The 17,690-nt window shown below is 39.3% G+C and overlaps 1 protein-coding gene and 2 pseudogenes across 1 annotated transcript; 2 read left to right on the top strand and 1 right to left on the bottom strand.

Annotated features, from left to right (window-relative positions):
* Positions 1-3,360: 3,360 nt before the first annotated feature.
* On the top strand, positions 3,361-4,557 carry LOC124961303 (growth arrest-specific protein 7-like; annotated as a pseudogene).
* Positions 4,558-6,675: 2,118 nt separating this feature from the next.
* On the top strand, positions 6,676-8,303 carry LOC124961302 (cytoskeleton-associated protein 2-like; annotated as a pseudogene).
* A 6,930-nt stretch (positions 8,304-15,233) lies between these two features.
* On the bottom strand, positions 15,234-16,898 carry LOC124961301 (cTAGE family member 6-like). The gene has a single exon (XM_047519932.1). It carries the CDS (start codon positions 16,896-16,898, stop codon positions 15,234-15,236), a length of 1,665 nt encoding a protein of 554 aa, XP_047375888.1.
* Between the last annotated feature and the right edge of the window lie 792 nt (positions 16,899-17,690).

Here is a 17,690-nt window from a genome sequence, read left to right as displayed (position 1 = left end):
CTGGCAGATTGGATTAAAAAGAAAAATCCAACAATATGCTGCCTGCAAGAGACTCATCTCATAGAAAGAGATACCCATAGACTAAAGGTGAAAGGATGGGAAAAAACATACCATGCACATGGACTCAGCCAAAAAGCCAGAGTATCCATCCTCATATCAGATAATGTGGACTTCAAGCCAAATGCAGTCAGAAGGGATAAAGGAGGACATTTCATACTGCTTAAGGGAAGCATAAATCAGCAAGACATAACAATCATAAATATCTATGCCCCAAACAGTGGCTCATCCATGTACGTCAAACAAATCCTTCTCAATTCCAGAAACCAAATAGACCACAGCACAATAATACTAGGTGATTTTAACACACCTCTCTCACCACTGGACAGATCTTCCAAACAAAAATTGAACAAAGAAACCACAGATCTCAATAACACAATCAATAATTTAGACTTAACAGACATCTATAGAATATACCATCCAACGAAGAGCGAATACACTTTCTTCACAGCAGCACATGGATCCTTCTCTAAAATAGACCATATTCTATGCCACAAAGCCAATGTTAGCAAATACAAGAAGATAGAGAGATACTACCTTGTATTCTATCAGGTCATAATGGATTGATATTAGAAATAAATGACAGAGTAAAAAACAGAAACTACTCCAACACCTGGAGATTAAATAATATGCTATTGTATGATGAATGGATAACAGAAGACATCAGGAGGGAAATTAAAAAATTCTTAGAAGTAAACGAGAACAAAGAAACATCATATCAAAATCTCTGGGACACTATGAAAGCAGTACTTAGAGGAAGATTTATTTCATGGGGCGCATTCAAAAAAAGAAGTAGAAATCAACAAATAAACGACTTAACACTACAGCTCAAAGCACTAGAAAAAGAACAGAGCAATACCAAAAGTAATAGAAGACAGGAAATAGTTAAAATCAGAGCTGAAATCAGTGAAATTGAAGCAAAAGAAACAATCGAAAGAATTGACAAAATAAATTGGAAAATTGATAAACCCTTAGCCATACTAACAAAGAGAAGAAGAGAGAAAACTCAAATTACTAAAATTCGGACTGAACAAAAATATATCACGACAAACACAAGTGAAATACAAAACATTAATTAGAAACTATTTTGAAAATAGTTTAAAAGTAATAGAAGACAGGAAATAGTTAAAATCAGAGCTGAAATCAGTGAAATTGAAGCAAAAGAAACAATCAAAAGAATTGACAAAATAAATTGGAAAATTGATAAACCCTTAGCCATACTAACAAAGAGAAGAAGAGAGAAAACTCAAATTACTAAAATTCGGACTGAACAAAAATATATCACGACAAACACAAGTGAAATACAAAACATTAATTAGAAACTATTTTGAAAATCTATACTCCAACAAAATAAAAAATCTTCAAGACATCAACAGGTTTCTAGAGACATATGAATTACCTAAAGTGAACCAGGAGGACATACACAACTTAAATACACCAATTTCAAGTAATGAAATAGAAGAGGTCATCAAAAGCCTACCAACAAAGAAAACTCCAGGACCAGATAGGTTTTCAGCCAAGTTCTACAAAACCTTTAAAGAAGAGCACATTCCAATACTCCTCAAAGTATTCCATGAAATAGAAGAGGAGGGAACCCTCCCAAACTCATTCCATGAAGCCAATATCACCCTGATACTTAAACCAGACAGAAACACATCAAGGAAAGAAAATTTCAGACCAATATCCTTAATGAATATCGATGCAAAAATTCTCAACAAAATTTTAGCAAATTGCATACCAAAATATATTAAAAAGATAGTGCACCACGATCAAGTGGGCTTTATCCCAGGGATACAAGGTTGGTTCAACATCCGGAAATCAATAAATGTCATTCACCATATCAACAGACTTAAAGTTAAGAATCCCATGATTATTTTGATAGATGCAGAAAAAGCATTTGATAAAATACAGCATCCCCTTCATGCTCAAAACACTGGAAAAAATAGGGATAGTGGGAACATTCCTTAATATTGTAAAAGCCATGTATGCTAAGCCCAAATCATTCTAAATTCAAAATCATTCTAAGGCCATTCTAAGGTCAAAATCATTCTAAATGGTGAAAAACTGAAAGCATTCCCCCTAAAAACTGGAACAAGGCAGGGATGCCCTCTTTCACCATTTCTATTCAACATCATCCTCAAAACTCTAGCCAGAGCAATTAGACAGACCAAAGAAATTAAAGGAATACGAATAAGAAAAAAAGAACTCAAACTATCCCTATTTGCTGATGACATGACTATATATTTAGAGGAATCAGGAAATTGCACCAGAAAACTTTTAGAACTCATAAGTGAATTCAGTAAACTAGCAGGATATAAGATCAATCTTCATAAATATAATGCATTTTTATACATAAGTGATAAATCTTCAGAAAGAGAAGTTAGGAAAACTACCCCATTCACAATAGCTTAGAAAAAAATAAAATAATTGGGAATAGATCTAACAAAAGAGGTGAAAGACCTCTACAATGAGAACTACAGAACACTATAAGAAAAAAATTAAAGAAAACCTTAGAAGATGGAAAGATCTCCCATGTTCTTGGATAGGCAGAATTAATATTGTCAAAATGGCCATACTACCAAAAGTGCTATATAGATTCAATGCAATTCCAATGAAAAATCTCAATGACGTACCTTACAGAAATAGAGCAAGAAATCATGAAATTCATCTGGAAGAATAAGAAACCCAGAATAACTAAAGCAATCCTTAGCAGGATGAGTGAAGCAGGGAGTATCGCAATACCAGGACTTCAACTATACTACAAAGCAACAGTAACAAAAACGACCTGGTATTGTACCAAAAGAGACAGGTAGATCAATGGTACAGAATAGAGGACACAAACACAAACCCAAATAAATACAATTTTCTCATACTAGACAAAGGTGCCAAAAATATGCAATGGAGAAAAGATAACCTCTTCAACAAATGACGTTGGGAAACTGGAAATCCGTATGTAGCAGAATGAAACTAAACCTCTATATAGAAGTTCAGTAGTTGAAGTTTTATGAAAATAATCAATAAAATTGATAAACCCCTAGCCATACTAATGAAGAGAAAAAGACATCCAAATTACTAAAATACACAATGAAAAAGGAAATATCACAACCCCAAATATTTTGAATATGAACAAAAACAAACAAGGTCAGTCGGGTGGCACACATCTGTAATCCCAGTGCCTTGGAGGTTGAGGCAGGAGAATCACAAGTTCACAGCCAGCCTGTGAAAAAAAAAACAGGGAATAAAGTCCTCCAAACAAACCAGGATGCTTCAATTATAGAATCCATTGACAACAAAGTACAAGAAATGTCAGAGAAGGAGTTCACAATTTACTTAGAAAAACTGCTCCACTACTTAAAGGAGGATATAAAGAGTGAAATCAGATCTACATTTCAGAAGATGAAAGATCATTTAAATAAAGAGATGAAGATCCTGTAAAGAAATCTAGAAGAAATCTTTGAAATGAAGGAATCAATAAACCAAAATAAAAATTCAATGGAAATTAGCACCAACAGAGGAAACAACTTGGAAGACAGAACCTCAGGCAATGAAAATAAAATATATAATCTTGAAAATAAAGTTGACCACACGGAGAAGAATAAATTGTGTGATGCTCCCTCACCCAGACATAATGCCTGAACAGCAGCTGCTGAAGCCAAAGGAGTGGAGCTACTGTGACTACTTTTGGGCTGATATGAAAGACTCCCAAGGCAATGGCACCGTGGTGGGGTTCAGACTGCTACTCCAAAAGCAACTGAAAGGCAAACAAATGCAGAAAGAAATGTCTGAATTCATCCGAGAGAGGATAAAGATTGAAGAATATGCAAAGAACTTGGCTAAGTTCTCTCAGAACTCCTTGGCTGCACAGGAGGAAGGCTCCCTGGGAGAAGCATGGGCTCAGGTGAAGAACAGCCCGGCAGATGAAACAGAAATTCATCTCAAGTTCTCCACCAAGCTTCTCAGCAAAGTAGAGAAGCCCCTAATGAAAGTTCATGAGAACTTCAAGAAAGACATGAAAAAGTGTGACCACCATATCGCTGACCTCCACAAGCAACATGCCAGCAGCTATGTGTTGGTGGAGAAGATCCAGAGAGCCCTCACAGAGTGGCAGAGAGACCTGGAATGAAGACCCAGCAGCTGGACATCAGGTTGAGCAACAAGACAGAGGAGGACATCAAGAAGGCACAGAGAAAGTCCACACAGGCTGGTGATGACCTCATGTGCTGTGGACCTCTATAACCAGGCCCAGTCCAAGTGGTTTGAAGAGATGGTGACCACTACTTTGCAGCTGGAACAGCTAGAAGTGGAGCGGGTGGGAAATGATCCAGCAACATTTGTGCCAATACACAGCTGTGGCACAAGACATAAAGACACCTTCAACCAAAGCACAGCTGAACCTGTGAACCAACTGCTTCAAAAAGAAGGACCCAGTCAAAGACAGACAGCTGTGGGTCAGAGAGCACAAAAATGGGCAGCATTCGCCCTGCAGACATGGAAATCTAGATACACCTGTGTGGCCCCAGGGGGGTTCTGCCCAGGAGAGGGACTTGGTGTCCTATGGAGAGGAGATGGTGGCTCCTGCTGGGTGAAGCTACCCTCCCCCCCAATCTCCTATCCATGAGGAGAGAGGAGAGAGTTGGTGATTCCAGAAGGGTGATCTGGATGGCCCAGCTGGGAGATCCCAAATATTCCCAGGCCAGGAAGACAGACCTGCAAACCTGTCTTTGACGTCAAGACTGAAGCCCCCAAACCCCATTGCCATGCTTGTTGCTCGGAGAACAAATGCAGGTTATAACTCTGTGGTCCTTTCTGAGTTTCATAGGGGTGGCATCCCCACTAGTCCTGGGAAAGCCTGTTTTCTGTCTCCGCAGACCAACCCTGCCAAGAGAGATCAGGATGGAACTATCTCATTCAGCAAATTAGCCCCAATTTGGAGCACTGAATCATGGTTCCTATCAGGCCAGGCATTGTCCCTGAAGTCTCTGGAAATCCCAATCCATCCATTCCTCATCTACTTTCTCAAGGCAGTCCCCACCCCCATCCTGCCAACCCTGCCCAGTCTCACTAGAGGAAGTTTCCAAAGTTCTCAGCCAGTAAGACCATCAGCTCTGTGCATGTTCAAAGGCTTTGAGGGATGGAGATGAACCAGCTCACCTCAGAAACCAGATGGGGTCTGTCTGCCATGGTGTCCTGTCCAACACTGGGCTACCCTGACCATCATTCTCTGGGGCTGCCCACCATGAGCTTAATGGGGCTGGGTCAGTCCCACATGGGAGACAGGTTAGGGAAAAGTCTCTTTGTCATTTCTCATTTGGTTCCATCTGCTTATGCATGATGTGGGGTTTGGACTGCTGTCTCTTGCATGGGCATTGCAAACCCTCATGGCTATAGGAGTTCACTGCAATCCAGGCATTTCCTTCCACCTGGACCTTCAGCTCCTCTGAAATTTTTGGAGCCTTTGTGCCAAGCCCTCACTTGGTGCTAAGCACTTCCTTTCCCTCTGTCCATCTTCCCTGGAGAAGCCTGGGCCAAGTGTTACTCAGGAAGCTTTTCAACACTGTCACTAGGTTCAGCCTGTCACTTTCTCTACTACAGTAAACATGATCTCCACCACATTAACCTACAGAATCAGCCTGAGGGGACTGGGAGAGAAAATTGACAGTGAGCAAGGAACAGATTCTAGCCAGAAACCCATGCTTTGAGAGTCCATCTTTCTTCATCTTTCCCATCAATGGCTTTGGACTTGACCCTTCCACCTCCCATTGGGGTAAAATTCTATGAGCACAATTCACTGATCTTTCCCTCAGTTTTACATGCTAACAATGGATGATATTAATCTAGAATCTTTTGGCATCTCTTCCATTAAATCAGAATTGCTTTCTCATAGTTTATATTGGAAAGTTGTCCAATATACTTTAAAGCAAGCCAAAAAAAAAAAAAAAAAAAAAAAAAAAAAAAAACTATTACCAAGTTAATGGATAAGATCAAGAGGAAAAGAAAAACTATCTAAACTTTCTTGCACCCAAACAACAAAAATATTGTTCAACAGAGGAAGTTGGCATAAGGAAGAATTTTCAGAAAGAAAAGGTCACCCTCTAAAACCTGTGCCAGTTCTCTGGTGTGATTAAACATCTTTTAGGAAATAAAACTTCTCTGCTCACACTTTCCCAAACAACAAAACCAATGATGGTGGGGCTGGGGCCTTCCACTTCTGCCTCTGAGGCAAAGAAGGGAAAAATGAAGAATCAAAACACCAAGCCATATCTAATTCAAGAATAACTGCCTGAATCCTCCACCTTCTAAATCCACTACTGGACTCCAAAGGCATGTTACCAAGCTAGCTTCTGTTTTTCCTGACAACCCTACAAGACCCATCAGCACTAAACTCCAACCTAGACCAGTCAATATCTGAGATTCCCACAAGCCAAAGTTGGAGCCACCAAATCATCTGGGAAAAAGACTGACCTCAAAATGTGTTTCTTGTAACCCAGATTGTAAACATTCCAGCAAGAGTCACCAGCAACATAAAACTGAATCATCAGTTACAGGAGACCTATCAAGAAAACCCACAGGGTCACCTAACACATAAGAGCAGGAGGTAACAGGTTCATGTGCAGACATATGGATGGCACCCATGTTGAAAATGAATTTGTGGGTGGCTTTTTAAAAGAGACGAACAAAGAGAACTTGCCCCACAACTTATCAGAACCTGAGAAGAAGCCAGATCCTGAACTGTGTACCATAAGTAACCAAACACCAACACTCAATCAAACCAAGAGCACATTGGCTCCTGAACAAGTCCTGGGTATAAGTTTGATGAACAGTGCTGTTCTGAAATACAGGAAGTAGTTTGTCAGAAAACACACATCCACACTGTACCACTGAAGTCACAGCAACTTTCTAAGGAAGCAGATCTTGCAAGACCAGGAGAAAAATCCCCGAGGACAGTTCCCTCTCACCTTGTGCAGACCCTTAGTAGGATTCCAGCATCAAAGAAACCAGCAGTCATGTACATAAAGTGTGTAAAGGCTGAAAGGGGCAAATACATGCAACCAAGCTCTGTTACTGCACAGGAAGCAAGACATACTACAGATATCCAAGCACCAAGCAAGATTGGAAGTCCGTGCAGACTTGTTCTGGACCTCAGACATCTGGTGGACTGCAAAACACAAGAGATATAAGCCAGAACTCAATGTGGTAGGTAAAATTCAGTTGTTCTAAGCATCCCCAGCATAGGAGCAAATGGGCACAGATGGTGGACTCCAAATTGAAGAAAGCTTTTCTTCAGAGCCATTTTCTGAACAAGGCAGCTCCTAAAACTCAAGCTGGAATCACAACCATTAATTAATGGGACAGGAGTCCCACAGGGTGAACAAACTAACCCAAACACCAAAAAGAAGGTAACATCAGCGGATCAAAGGAAACAACTGGAAGAATGGCAGAAATCTAAGGGAAAATCTATAAGCGCCCCCCCTATGGAACTTAAAAGAAAAAAGAAAAATAATAGGAGAAATGAGTATTTCATTCTGGAAGAGCATTAAAAAAGAAGAAGAAAAAAGAAAGCTCAGTGGGAGTTGTCCAGTAAATTAACAACACTGACAGAATGCCTGCAGCTCGAAGAGGGTGTACTTCCTAGTGAAATACCATATTGCCCAGCATTCCTGAGGCTGAAAAAATGCTAAATTCTGAATCTGTAAAGCAAAGCTACTGGCAAGTCAAGGCACCTTTGATGTTATCAGGCTGTACAAAGAGGCCATTAGAAATGGTGCCACACCAATACAAGAGTTGTGGCAAGTTGTTCTTAATATTTTTGCAAGAATCAGTCAGAACCCCAGAAGGAATTAGCTCTGATGCTTTAGTTGCTGAAACTGATATCACATCGGTACAAGAGCTGGCCAACAAGATGAACTCTGGACAATCTTTTCCTCCTGCAGAAGAGAGGGACTAGGCCACGGTAGCATCCCCAAAAGCCAAGGCAGAGCAGCACAGTCATGCTGGTATCAATCTACAGACTGCCCCAATTCTGAGAATAACAGGATGCCAGACATGCAAGACATGAAGCTTATCACTCCTGTGCAACGTTTGGCCAGGACTGAGCAAGAAATGTTCCGCTACCCAGAGATGCTGCAAGAACACGACTTGGTCACGACTTCTCTTAACAAGCTTTAGAAGTGGAAGAAATGGAGTGCTTTATATTCTGTAAAAATGAGGCTTTGCCCGTGATGTTAGCATTTGAGATGTTTAACTAATTTCAATATCTTGACCTTTTTTTTTTTTTTTTTTAAAAAGGTGTTTCAGAGCCTCCATGAGATAAGAAATGCCTCTGTCCAGATGACCTGAAAAAAATGCATAACGGTGAGATATCATGCATGTAGATTATGGACTCTCAGGAGTCAGGAAGTAACTCCCTACATTACTCTCAAACTTTGAGTCCCCACTGGAAAGTCTTTGTTTTTTGCTCTTCAGCACATAAGGTTTAACTGTATTTACCACAACTGTACAGCATATATGTTTCCAACTATTGAATATTACTTGCTCCACAAGTGTGAAAAGATTCTACACTTTACATTTTACCAGTCCTCTGTAACCCCTCGTAGTTACTTCTTATCTCTAGAGATCAATGCCACAGTGTGATGGAATTGACTTTCGGCATCCACCTTAGCAGGGAGGGCAAGTTCTTGCAGGTAGAATCTCTGAGGGTTGAAGCTCACTGGCCAGGCTGCACAGAAGGTCCCCTGATGCTGCATATGAGTTTATATGGGCTGCTGTGCTTTTGCTCTGATATCCTAAGGGACTTCTGTAGGTGATCCTAAACTTCCCTCACCTAGCCCTGTGACTGAGAGGCAGTTCTTGTCCTCTGTGCACCAGGTCTCCTCAAATAAAGCACAGTCCTGGGCGGCTGGTCATTTAGCCTTTTAAGCCCAAACCTAATTTTGCGTTTGTTGTTCAGAACGCTTTGAATGCAAACAGAAGATGGGAGGAGAAGGGCAGAGAGGATGCTTCTGCACTTCACCTCTTTGCTCTGCAGGGAGACAGCTGGCACAAGAAAGCAGTGGGAGCCACGGACTGTACAATTCACTTTTTCTTCCCTCTGTGCAACTGATTTGGGGAAGGCAGAAGCAGTCCTTATGTAAACATAATGTATAGAGAATCCTAGTCGACCTGTTTTAAATTTCAGCTTTCTTAATATTTATTACCCATAACAAAAAACACTAAATTGTTCTTGCTTTAAAAAAATGAGGGGTGGGAGGGGTGGGGGGGAAGGGAAAAAAATAACAGAATGAATCAAACATTACCCTATGTAAATTTATGATTACACAAATGGTATGCCTTTACGCCATGTACAAACAGAGAAACAACATGTATCCCATTTGTGTACAATAATAAAAAATAAATAAATAAATAAATAAATAAAATGAATTCAACTTGAACAAGGCTGAACAACATGGAACAGCAGTGAGGAGAATGTGTCTTTTTTGGCACCTCCTGCAGAAAATGGGCTGCTTCACAGTCACAGTGCATGGTGTCCAAGAGAGACTAAGTGATGTGTGGATCACACCCATGTTCATGGCAAGGAAGCAGATCTTCATGATGTCTCCTTTTAAAACCCCTCCCACAATACTGGGAGAGAGCGAGCAGGAAGCAGCGGCAGCTTGACAACTGGCAGCTGCTCCTTTGGCTGTGACCCCTTGTTAAGAATGTGGGCTCCCCAGCTGGCTGGTTCTGGCTGCCTGGCTGTGGACTCCTCTGCTTGCACTCCCCTGTCTTCAATTGACAACGCCATTAAGCATGCTGCGGGCTACCTCACAGGGAGGTGTCAGAGCTTTGGCCACAGGGGAGTTTCTATGGGTAAAGCAAGACCCAGGGAAGGCAAGATGCAGATTCCAAGGCTTATCCATCCCTGTCACTGCCTCTGGTCTCTCTGCCATGGACCTTAATGCCCTAACTAACATGAGCTGGTAGTCGTGAGAGGTTCCACACAGTGTTCATTCGTTTTTACCCATCCCCTTTCAGTAAGGCAGTTAACTGGCTTAAAAAATAAACAGGGAAAAACAGACATTATAAATGACAAAAATACACAGTTCTTTTATATACAGCTGCTTAGAGATAAAGCAATTCAATCAGCTACATAAACAAATCTCATAATCCCATCATCATGCCAAAATAATCTTCTTCTTAAAATTGACAGATTTAATTTTGCACAATGAAAAGCAAGTATTTTCCAAATTACACTTAGTCATAATTTAAGGGAGTTGATTTTAAAAATAAAAACATCCTAGTATAAAACTGACTTCTATTAAGCCAACTATCAGGGCTTAATTTGGAAATGGCTCAGAGCTCATTCTGATTAAGGAATTTGGAACACAGAGAGCAAAAATCGAGGGCATCCACCAGGAGGTTGTGCACTTACTCTTGATTTTCTTGGCTAAACATAAAACTACTATTCGCTTGTGCTACACTTTTAACAAATCTACATGAACTTCAGGAAAGCGTTTTTATGTCTTGAAATTTTGGAGCACAGAGATGTCTCTTACAATTTTACTGAGTATTGATTACAAGTTTTTCCCACTGGTGTTATCATCTTCTGAAGGCTGCTATACAATATAAAATCCAACAAATTCCAATTATTGCACTATTTCCTTTTCCTCAAAAATAACCAGTGGGACCTACAGAGGACAAATAAACATGGTAACATTCTTTTAGATTTACTGCCATCTCCTGTGGTCACAAACACATGGGGCAAGCAATAGCCCAGCAGACTAATCACAAAATTCTGTTACCATAAGATGTTCTGGATTCATCCTCTATTTCCGTTGCCCAAGCCCTGCAATCAGCCATTTTTTTGAGGATATCTGCTTCTTTCTATTGGAGAATAGTTACTTTTCATATCAAAATACAGGCACAAAATGTGCTCAAGTCTCTCAAGTGCCTTTTGTGTATTTCTCAATGGACAGAACTAGGAAATACACGTATTGCAGTTTGATTGATATCTAGATTTTTCTGACTTTTTGTTTACTACATTTCAATAACTACTACATGTTTAGCACAAAATTTATAACTGATAGTATAAAAAGGAATTACCACTTGGTATAAAATTAGACTAGATAACAGAGACTTTCCAATCTCATAAATCTGTTATGTTCTGATTTTGAGAAAGATAAGCTGGAGAATTATACTAAACAAACATACTTTCTTTAATGTTCATAATAAGAAAAATACAAAAGTCATGGGAGCAAAAGGTTTGATTATTATAAACTAATGCACTTGAATCTCTTAAAAGTCCTTTTATCTATTTTAGCATGACTTGCAGAAGGCTTTATCAATAAAGCTATGGTGAAAAAAGGAAAAGAAAAGGAAATGAGGATATCTCCCTTACTGGTGTTCTAACATAAATTTGCTTTCTATCTATTACTTTCAATTTAACCTATGTGAGATCTACGTACATATATTTCTGCTATAATAACAGGTATATTGCATATGCTGCAAAATAGTAGCCTAAGAGGAACAGGACTGACAGAAAATATACATTAGGGTAGAGCCCTCAAAAATTTTGGAACTTTCTAAGTACTAACAAAAAGAGCAGTACTTTAAAAAATTAATTAAATCTCCATCAGAATTTCCATCCACTCTCATAGTCAGTTCCTCAAATCCTTTAAAACTTAGTATTCATGCTGCTTTTCTACATAAAAATTCACAATATGATCCAGAGTAGAGTGCTTTCCACTCATGCATAAGTTTAAAATGAAGGAAATGTCTTTGTAACTTCTTCAGCACCACTACTTACGGACTCATCAGATAGCTGGCTTGACGTCGTGGGAACCACAGAACTTCTTGAAGCCACTCAACTACTTAGATTAATGGAAGACACTTCTTTAGACTTTTTGGCTCTTTTTTTATAAAGGTGTTCATTTACTGCTAAGACTTTGCTCTGTAATTGTAATAAAGCTGGTCTTTGATCTTTAAGAAAATGAATGAATGTACTGGGGGAAAACAGTCAAGTTGAATTCACACAATTCTACATTATAAGGCTATCACTCTGCTGTTTACTATTATGTGTAAGAATTTAAGTTAAAGAAGCACATGTTCTAGCGATAACTGACCATCAATATGCTGAGTGATTGCTAACATATGTATATCTCAAGACAATGTTTAACCAGAGTTATGTCCTACAAGTGTATTTTATAGTCTTATGTTTCTGATAACACTGTATAGACATATCCCTTGTTGAATTTGAAGTCTTTGAATAAATGGTGGTTTCATGAAATATTTTAGCTTTTGGATACCTGGGTCTCATAGAACCCCTTTTCAGTAGTAGTTTTGTATATAGTTGTAACATTTTCTAAATTCTTTCCCTCTTTTTCCTAAGCCTCCTTCTAGTCCTTCGCCCACTCCATTAGTCCCCAATTCTGGGCTAGGTTTTAGGAGATATTTTGAAGAAGCACATGATTCCTGCTCTTTACAGATAGGAAGTAATTTGGAAGCATTATAAGACAAAATATAATTAGTGCAGAGACTGCCATATGTGGTTGTAAATACTAGGCTTGGTTGTGCTGTCTCCTAGCACTGCCCGTTTTTTCAAATAGACTTCCATTTTAAGATGCTGCTGATCCTCCTCTGTCATATCAAGTTGTGAACTCATCTTTTCACTTGCCTACTTTACTGAAAGGACAGGATTTCTGAATTCTATAATTTATTTTATCAGTGTTATGGTTTAGATATGTGATGTCCTCCAGATAGCTCATTGTGACACAATGCAAGAAAGTTTAGAGATAAATGATCAGGTTACAAGAGTAATTAACCTCTTCAGTGCATTAGTTCCCTGATAGGGATGAACTTGGTGATATCTGTAGGCAGGTATGGTATGGCTGTAAGACGAGGGACCCTAGGGCTGTGCTTTGGTGTTTATATTTTGTCCTAGTGAGGAGAGCTCCAGCTGGGCTCTCTCTCTTTCTCCCCCCTTCTCCATCTCCCGGTTCTCCCTCCCTCTACCTTTCCTGGTGTGATGTCTTGAGTCCCTTCCCTCCACCACACTCTGTGAACACATGTGCCATGATGTTCTCAGCCTCACCTCTAGCCCCAAGGAATGGAAGCAGCCTTCTATAAACTGAGACCTCTGAAACTGTGAGCCCCAAAACAAACTGTTCTTCCTCTAATTGTACTTGTCAGGGCTTTTGGTCACAGCACTGAAAATGCTCACTAAAACAGGGAGTATACGGCTTTAAAGAAGAACGTAATTTTGGCGTAATGAACGTAAATGGATGGGTTAGAGAATATCATGCTAAGTGAAATAAGCCAAGCCCAAAAAGCCAAAGGTACTATGTTTTCTCTGATATGCCTAAGCTAATTCACAGTAAGGGAGTGGGGATAGGGAAGGAGAGAGTTACTGCATATTAGGCAGAGGAGAGTGAAGAGAGGGGAATGGGTATGGGGGAAGAAATGATAGTAGAGTGAAACAGACAATATGGCATCATGTACATGTATGAATACATGATTGATATGATCCTGTAATATGTACAATCAGAAAAGACATACACTCTATTTATGATCTATCAAAATGTATTCTACTGTCATGTACAACTAATAAGAATAAAACTAAACAAATTTTAAAAAGCAAGAAGCCTATCAGTACTATAAAATCTTACTTCAAGAAATAATGAAAATTCTTTCACAGTGTGTGTGTTGTGTTTCTGTTCAAACTTGCCTCTTTTCATGGAGATATACCTCACGGTGGCAGGTAACTAGGAAAAACTTCAGTACTTCTTGAAAATTTTATTACTTACCAAAAAGCTAATGCATTTATATATTGTGATGAATCATACATAAATGAAGTATAATTTCTCATTTTTCAGATTGTACATATTGTAGGATCATGTCAGTCAAGCAGTCATATGTACATGAGGTAATAATATGTTTCACTCTGCTATCCTTCCTACCCCCATATACCTTCCCCTCCTTTCACTTCCCTCTACGTAAGTAACTCTGTTCTTCTCTACCACATCGCTTATTGTGAATTAGCATCCCATATCAGAGAGACATTCAGCCATTGGTTTTGGGGGTTTGGTTTATTTCACTTAGCATGATATTCTGCAACTCCACTAATTCTTCATTAGGGTATTTTTAATAAATGGTCTTTCTTGGTCTCTATTGGGAAAACACTATTCAAAGTGTGGTCTCTGATCTGGTGCAGGTTTACAAATTGTTACATATTTGCAATGATATAGAAATTGAGAATAAGAATTTTTTTTAATTTTGTAAAAGTTCAACTGAGTCATTTTATGATGATAGATTCTAACAATAACAAAATCTGAAGTTATGTCTTTGTTCTCTCATTTCAGTGTCCTAATAATTCATTTATAGTTTACAAAAGTCTCCCTGAGAGCAAAACAAAACAAAGACGAGGTCACGCCCCCTGTTATCAGTGAACCACAATAGAATGTGATTATTAATTTTGTGAAAATGGGCAAAAAGTAAAGAAGATATAAGAGAAAATGGGGACAGAGTGAGCTTAAATTGGGGTTTGTAATTCCTAAAAATGTTCTGAGAACTGGCATTTTTTGTATTTTGGAAATTTCCTGTTTACATGACATGTTCACTCATGTTTCTTGTTCACTCTTAATATGCTCTACTTATTCTATTTTATGGAAAATATAGCTTACTTTTATTATTATCATCAATGCCAAACAAGAATTTAAATCAATTAAAAGTCTTATTAAGAATAAAGTTACTTTCCCATTTGCTACAATCATAGTAAATGCATTTTTGGCATAAAGGCACACCCTTTGTTTGAGTTTAAAATATCCCAAACTGCAAGATTACATATATGAAACTCCACTGTTGTTTATGTAATAATGGATTAACCAAATTAAAATTTATACTATGTATTATAAAATAAAATGGAAATAATTTACTCATAAGATTCATATTTAAGTCATCTTTATTTACAAAGTACCATCCTAAGGATGAGAATTCCATTAATCTTCAATTGGAGTAAAAGTAGAGTCACTGAAGTAAAAGCAGTTAAACTAAAAATAAGTCAAATTACTTTTGAAGAAAGATCAAAAATATTGTCAAATTTCTTGCTGTGGTTCTGGATCTTCAACAGAAGGCTCATTTGAAGGTGGAATTGACACTGAAGGGAACTCACTTCTACGTTCAGAATGTGGGGGTGGGGGGAAAATTCAGCTCTTGGGAAAAGATAATGAGGAAAAGGCCTCAGTGAATAGATGTTTCACACGGGGAATGGAAGGGGTGGGTGGGCCACGTGGAAAATAATTTCCACATGCTCCATACATGTTTCCTGGAGGAGGTGGAGGAAGGAAAGATCCTCTTCTCATGAAATTCCTCCTTGCATCTACTCCAAGGGATGGATTTCTGACTGGAACGAGAGGTACAAAAACAAAGCCAGAGCCAGCTGCTTGATTTTCAGCAGGGCAAGATGAATCCGGTTCCCATGGAGATGACAGGGTCACAGTGTCAGCAGGTGCTCTATGAGAATCATAGAAAAGAATCTGCCTCTCATAAAAATGAATGGTACTCTCCAATTCTTCCTCCAAATCTTTGGCTTGCTTTCTACAGGTCTCCAGCTGTTTAGCTGCCAGGCTGATCCTTTCATTCACTTTGCAAAGTCTCTCCTCTTCCTCAAACCAGCACTCTTCCTCTGCTATTAATTTCCCCAGGAGTTTCACTTCATTTTCTTCATACAGTTCCATCATTAATTTAAGTTTCTGCTGAAGCTTCTGGTTCTCATTTTCAAACTGTCTATTTTCTGACCGCAAAGATTCTCCTTCAGTCTCAAGATTTTTAATAGGTTCTGTAAGATCTTCTTTTCTTTCGTGTATTTCAGAAAATGAAGTATAAATTTGATTTCTTTCTCCTAAGGTTTTTAAAGAGGCATTTAACTTAACAGCATGAACCAGTTCCTTCAAAGCTCTTTTTGGCTGATTTCCTAAGTGAACACCAATTTCTGACTCACTCTTCACTTCCAACTTTAAGTTACCATCATCTGTTAGGTCTTCTCCAGGCACAGGAGCCCCATCCATCTTTAGCAAGCGTTTGGTCACAGACTTAATGTGATTTTCTGTATCACCCAGAACTTCTTCTGCCTGTACCTTAGAGTCTTCTAATGTTATCTTCTCTTTAAGAAGGTCACTCACTTTTTCCTTCCATACTTCGGCTTCTTGTAAGAGGAGTTTGTAACTTTCCTGAAGCTGGTTATTCTCACTCAGAGCCTCTTTTATTGCTACCTTCAGTTCTTTTTTATTCATTTCCAGTAGTCTGAAGGTTGTTTTAGCTTCAGATACTTGTGACTTGAGGGATTTTGATTCCTCTTCTAGGGACTTTATTGTTTGTGCTATATCCACCATCAATTCATCCTGCTCAGAACGTTTAGATTTCTCTTCTTTCAGCTCTTTTTCTAGAATGAGTATTTCATCTTCAAGTTTAGATTTGGACCGATTCAGCTTTTCATACGTTGCCTCCAAAGTTTGTTCTTCTACTGACTCTTTCACAAAACTCGCATCCTTTAAGGATGACTCCAAGCCGTCACACCCTTTTTGAACAAGACTAAATGTTTCAAGTAGTTTGCATTTTTCTGCAAGTAGTTCAGAAACTTTTAGAGCCAGTTTTCTTCCCACGGAAAACCTGCTTCTAAAAGACTGAACACTTCTCCACAAAAACAAGAGAGCAACAAAAAATCCAACAGCTGCACATATCACCAAAGGCCTAAGAAAGCCACCAGGATTAGGGCCTGGTCCTGCATCTTCAGGCAATGCTGACGCAACCCTGAATATTTCTTCCAGGCCCAGGCCCAAGCAAGGCTGAGGGGCAGCCCTTGGCCCCTCCATTGCGCCAAAACTGATTTGCCAACTACATCCTGCCCAGCCACAAAAACAGGCTGCGGACACTAGGCTTTCTGTTGGAGCCCACACCTGAGTGGTCTGACCACGCAGATCACAGGGAGCCAAATGACCAGGAGGCATAGGGAGCTACACCAACTGGCCACCAGGGGCTTTGTGAGTTCGTGCTGCCCTTGTGAGCTCACAGACCCGCCCCTCCCCCACACAGTGCATAGCAGTGAAGACCCTCCCACTGGAGGCCAAGACCCACCCACTCCTCCATTTGTTTTAGGCCAGGCTGCAGCTGACCCTATTATGCAGTAGTTATTTTATAAACTCATATTATTTTCCAGTTTGACATAAATAAAATTCTGGAGCTTAGTAAACTTTTTTTAGAGCTTTTATGCCATATTTTGTTTTAATGACTCATTCCTTTCCATCCCCTCTCCTGTTCTTTCCTTCTCTCCCTTTCCCTTCCCTCCCTGTCCTTTTCTTGCAGTGTTGGGGGTTAAACTCCAAGGCCTTGCACAAGCCAGGCAAGCTACCACTAGGCTTCATCCCTGGCCCTGTTGACACTTTCTATGGAAGTAATTTGAATGACTTCTATAGAGACACTCTCCTATTAGATTACTTGAAAAGTAATTTTAGAAGAGTTTCTAACACAGGCACAAATTAGCTATGACAACTTAGTTTTTAAAAGCACAGCATATCTAATGTTTCTACAAAGGAGGAGCTTCAAACTTGAGTTGTGGGCTGGAGATAAGACTCAGTTGGTAGAGTGCTTGCCTACCATGCAATCCC

The sequence above is a fragment of the Sciurus carolinensis genome, chromosome 12, assembly GCF_902686445.1.
Source record: "Sciurus carolinensis chromosome 12, mSciCar1.2, whole genome shotgun sequence".
In the NCBI taxonomy this organism is placed as follows: domain Eukaryota; kingdom Metazoa; phylum Chordata; class Mammalia; order Rodentia; family Sciuridae; genus Sciurus; species Sciurus carolinensis.
The sequence above is the reverse complement of the archived record's forward strand: the minus strand, read 5'-3'. Positions and strand labels throughout refer to the sequence as shown.

Bases quoted from the DNA above. Each gene is read 5' to 3' on its own strand.
- LOC124961301 (XM_047519932.1), bottom strand. From the start codon at position 16,898: ATGGAGGGGCCAAGGGCTGCCCCTCAGCCTTGCTTGGGCCTGGGCCTG.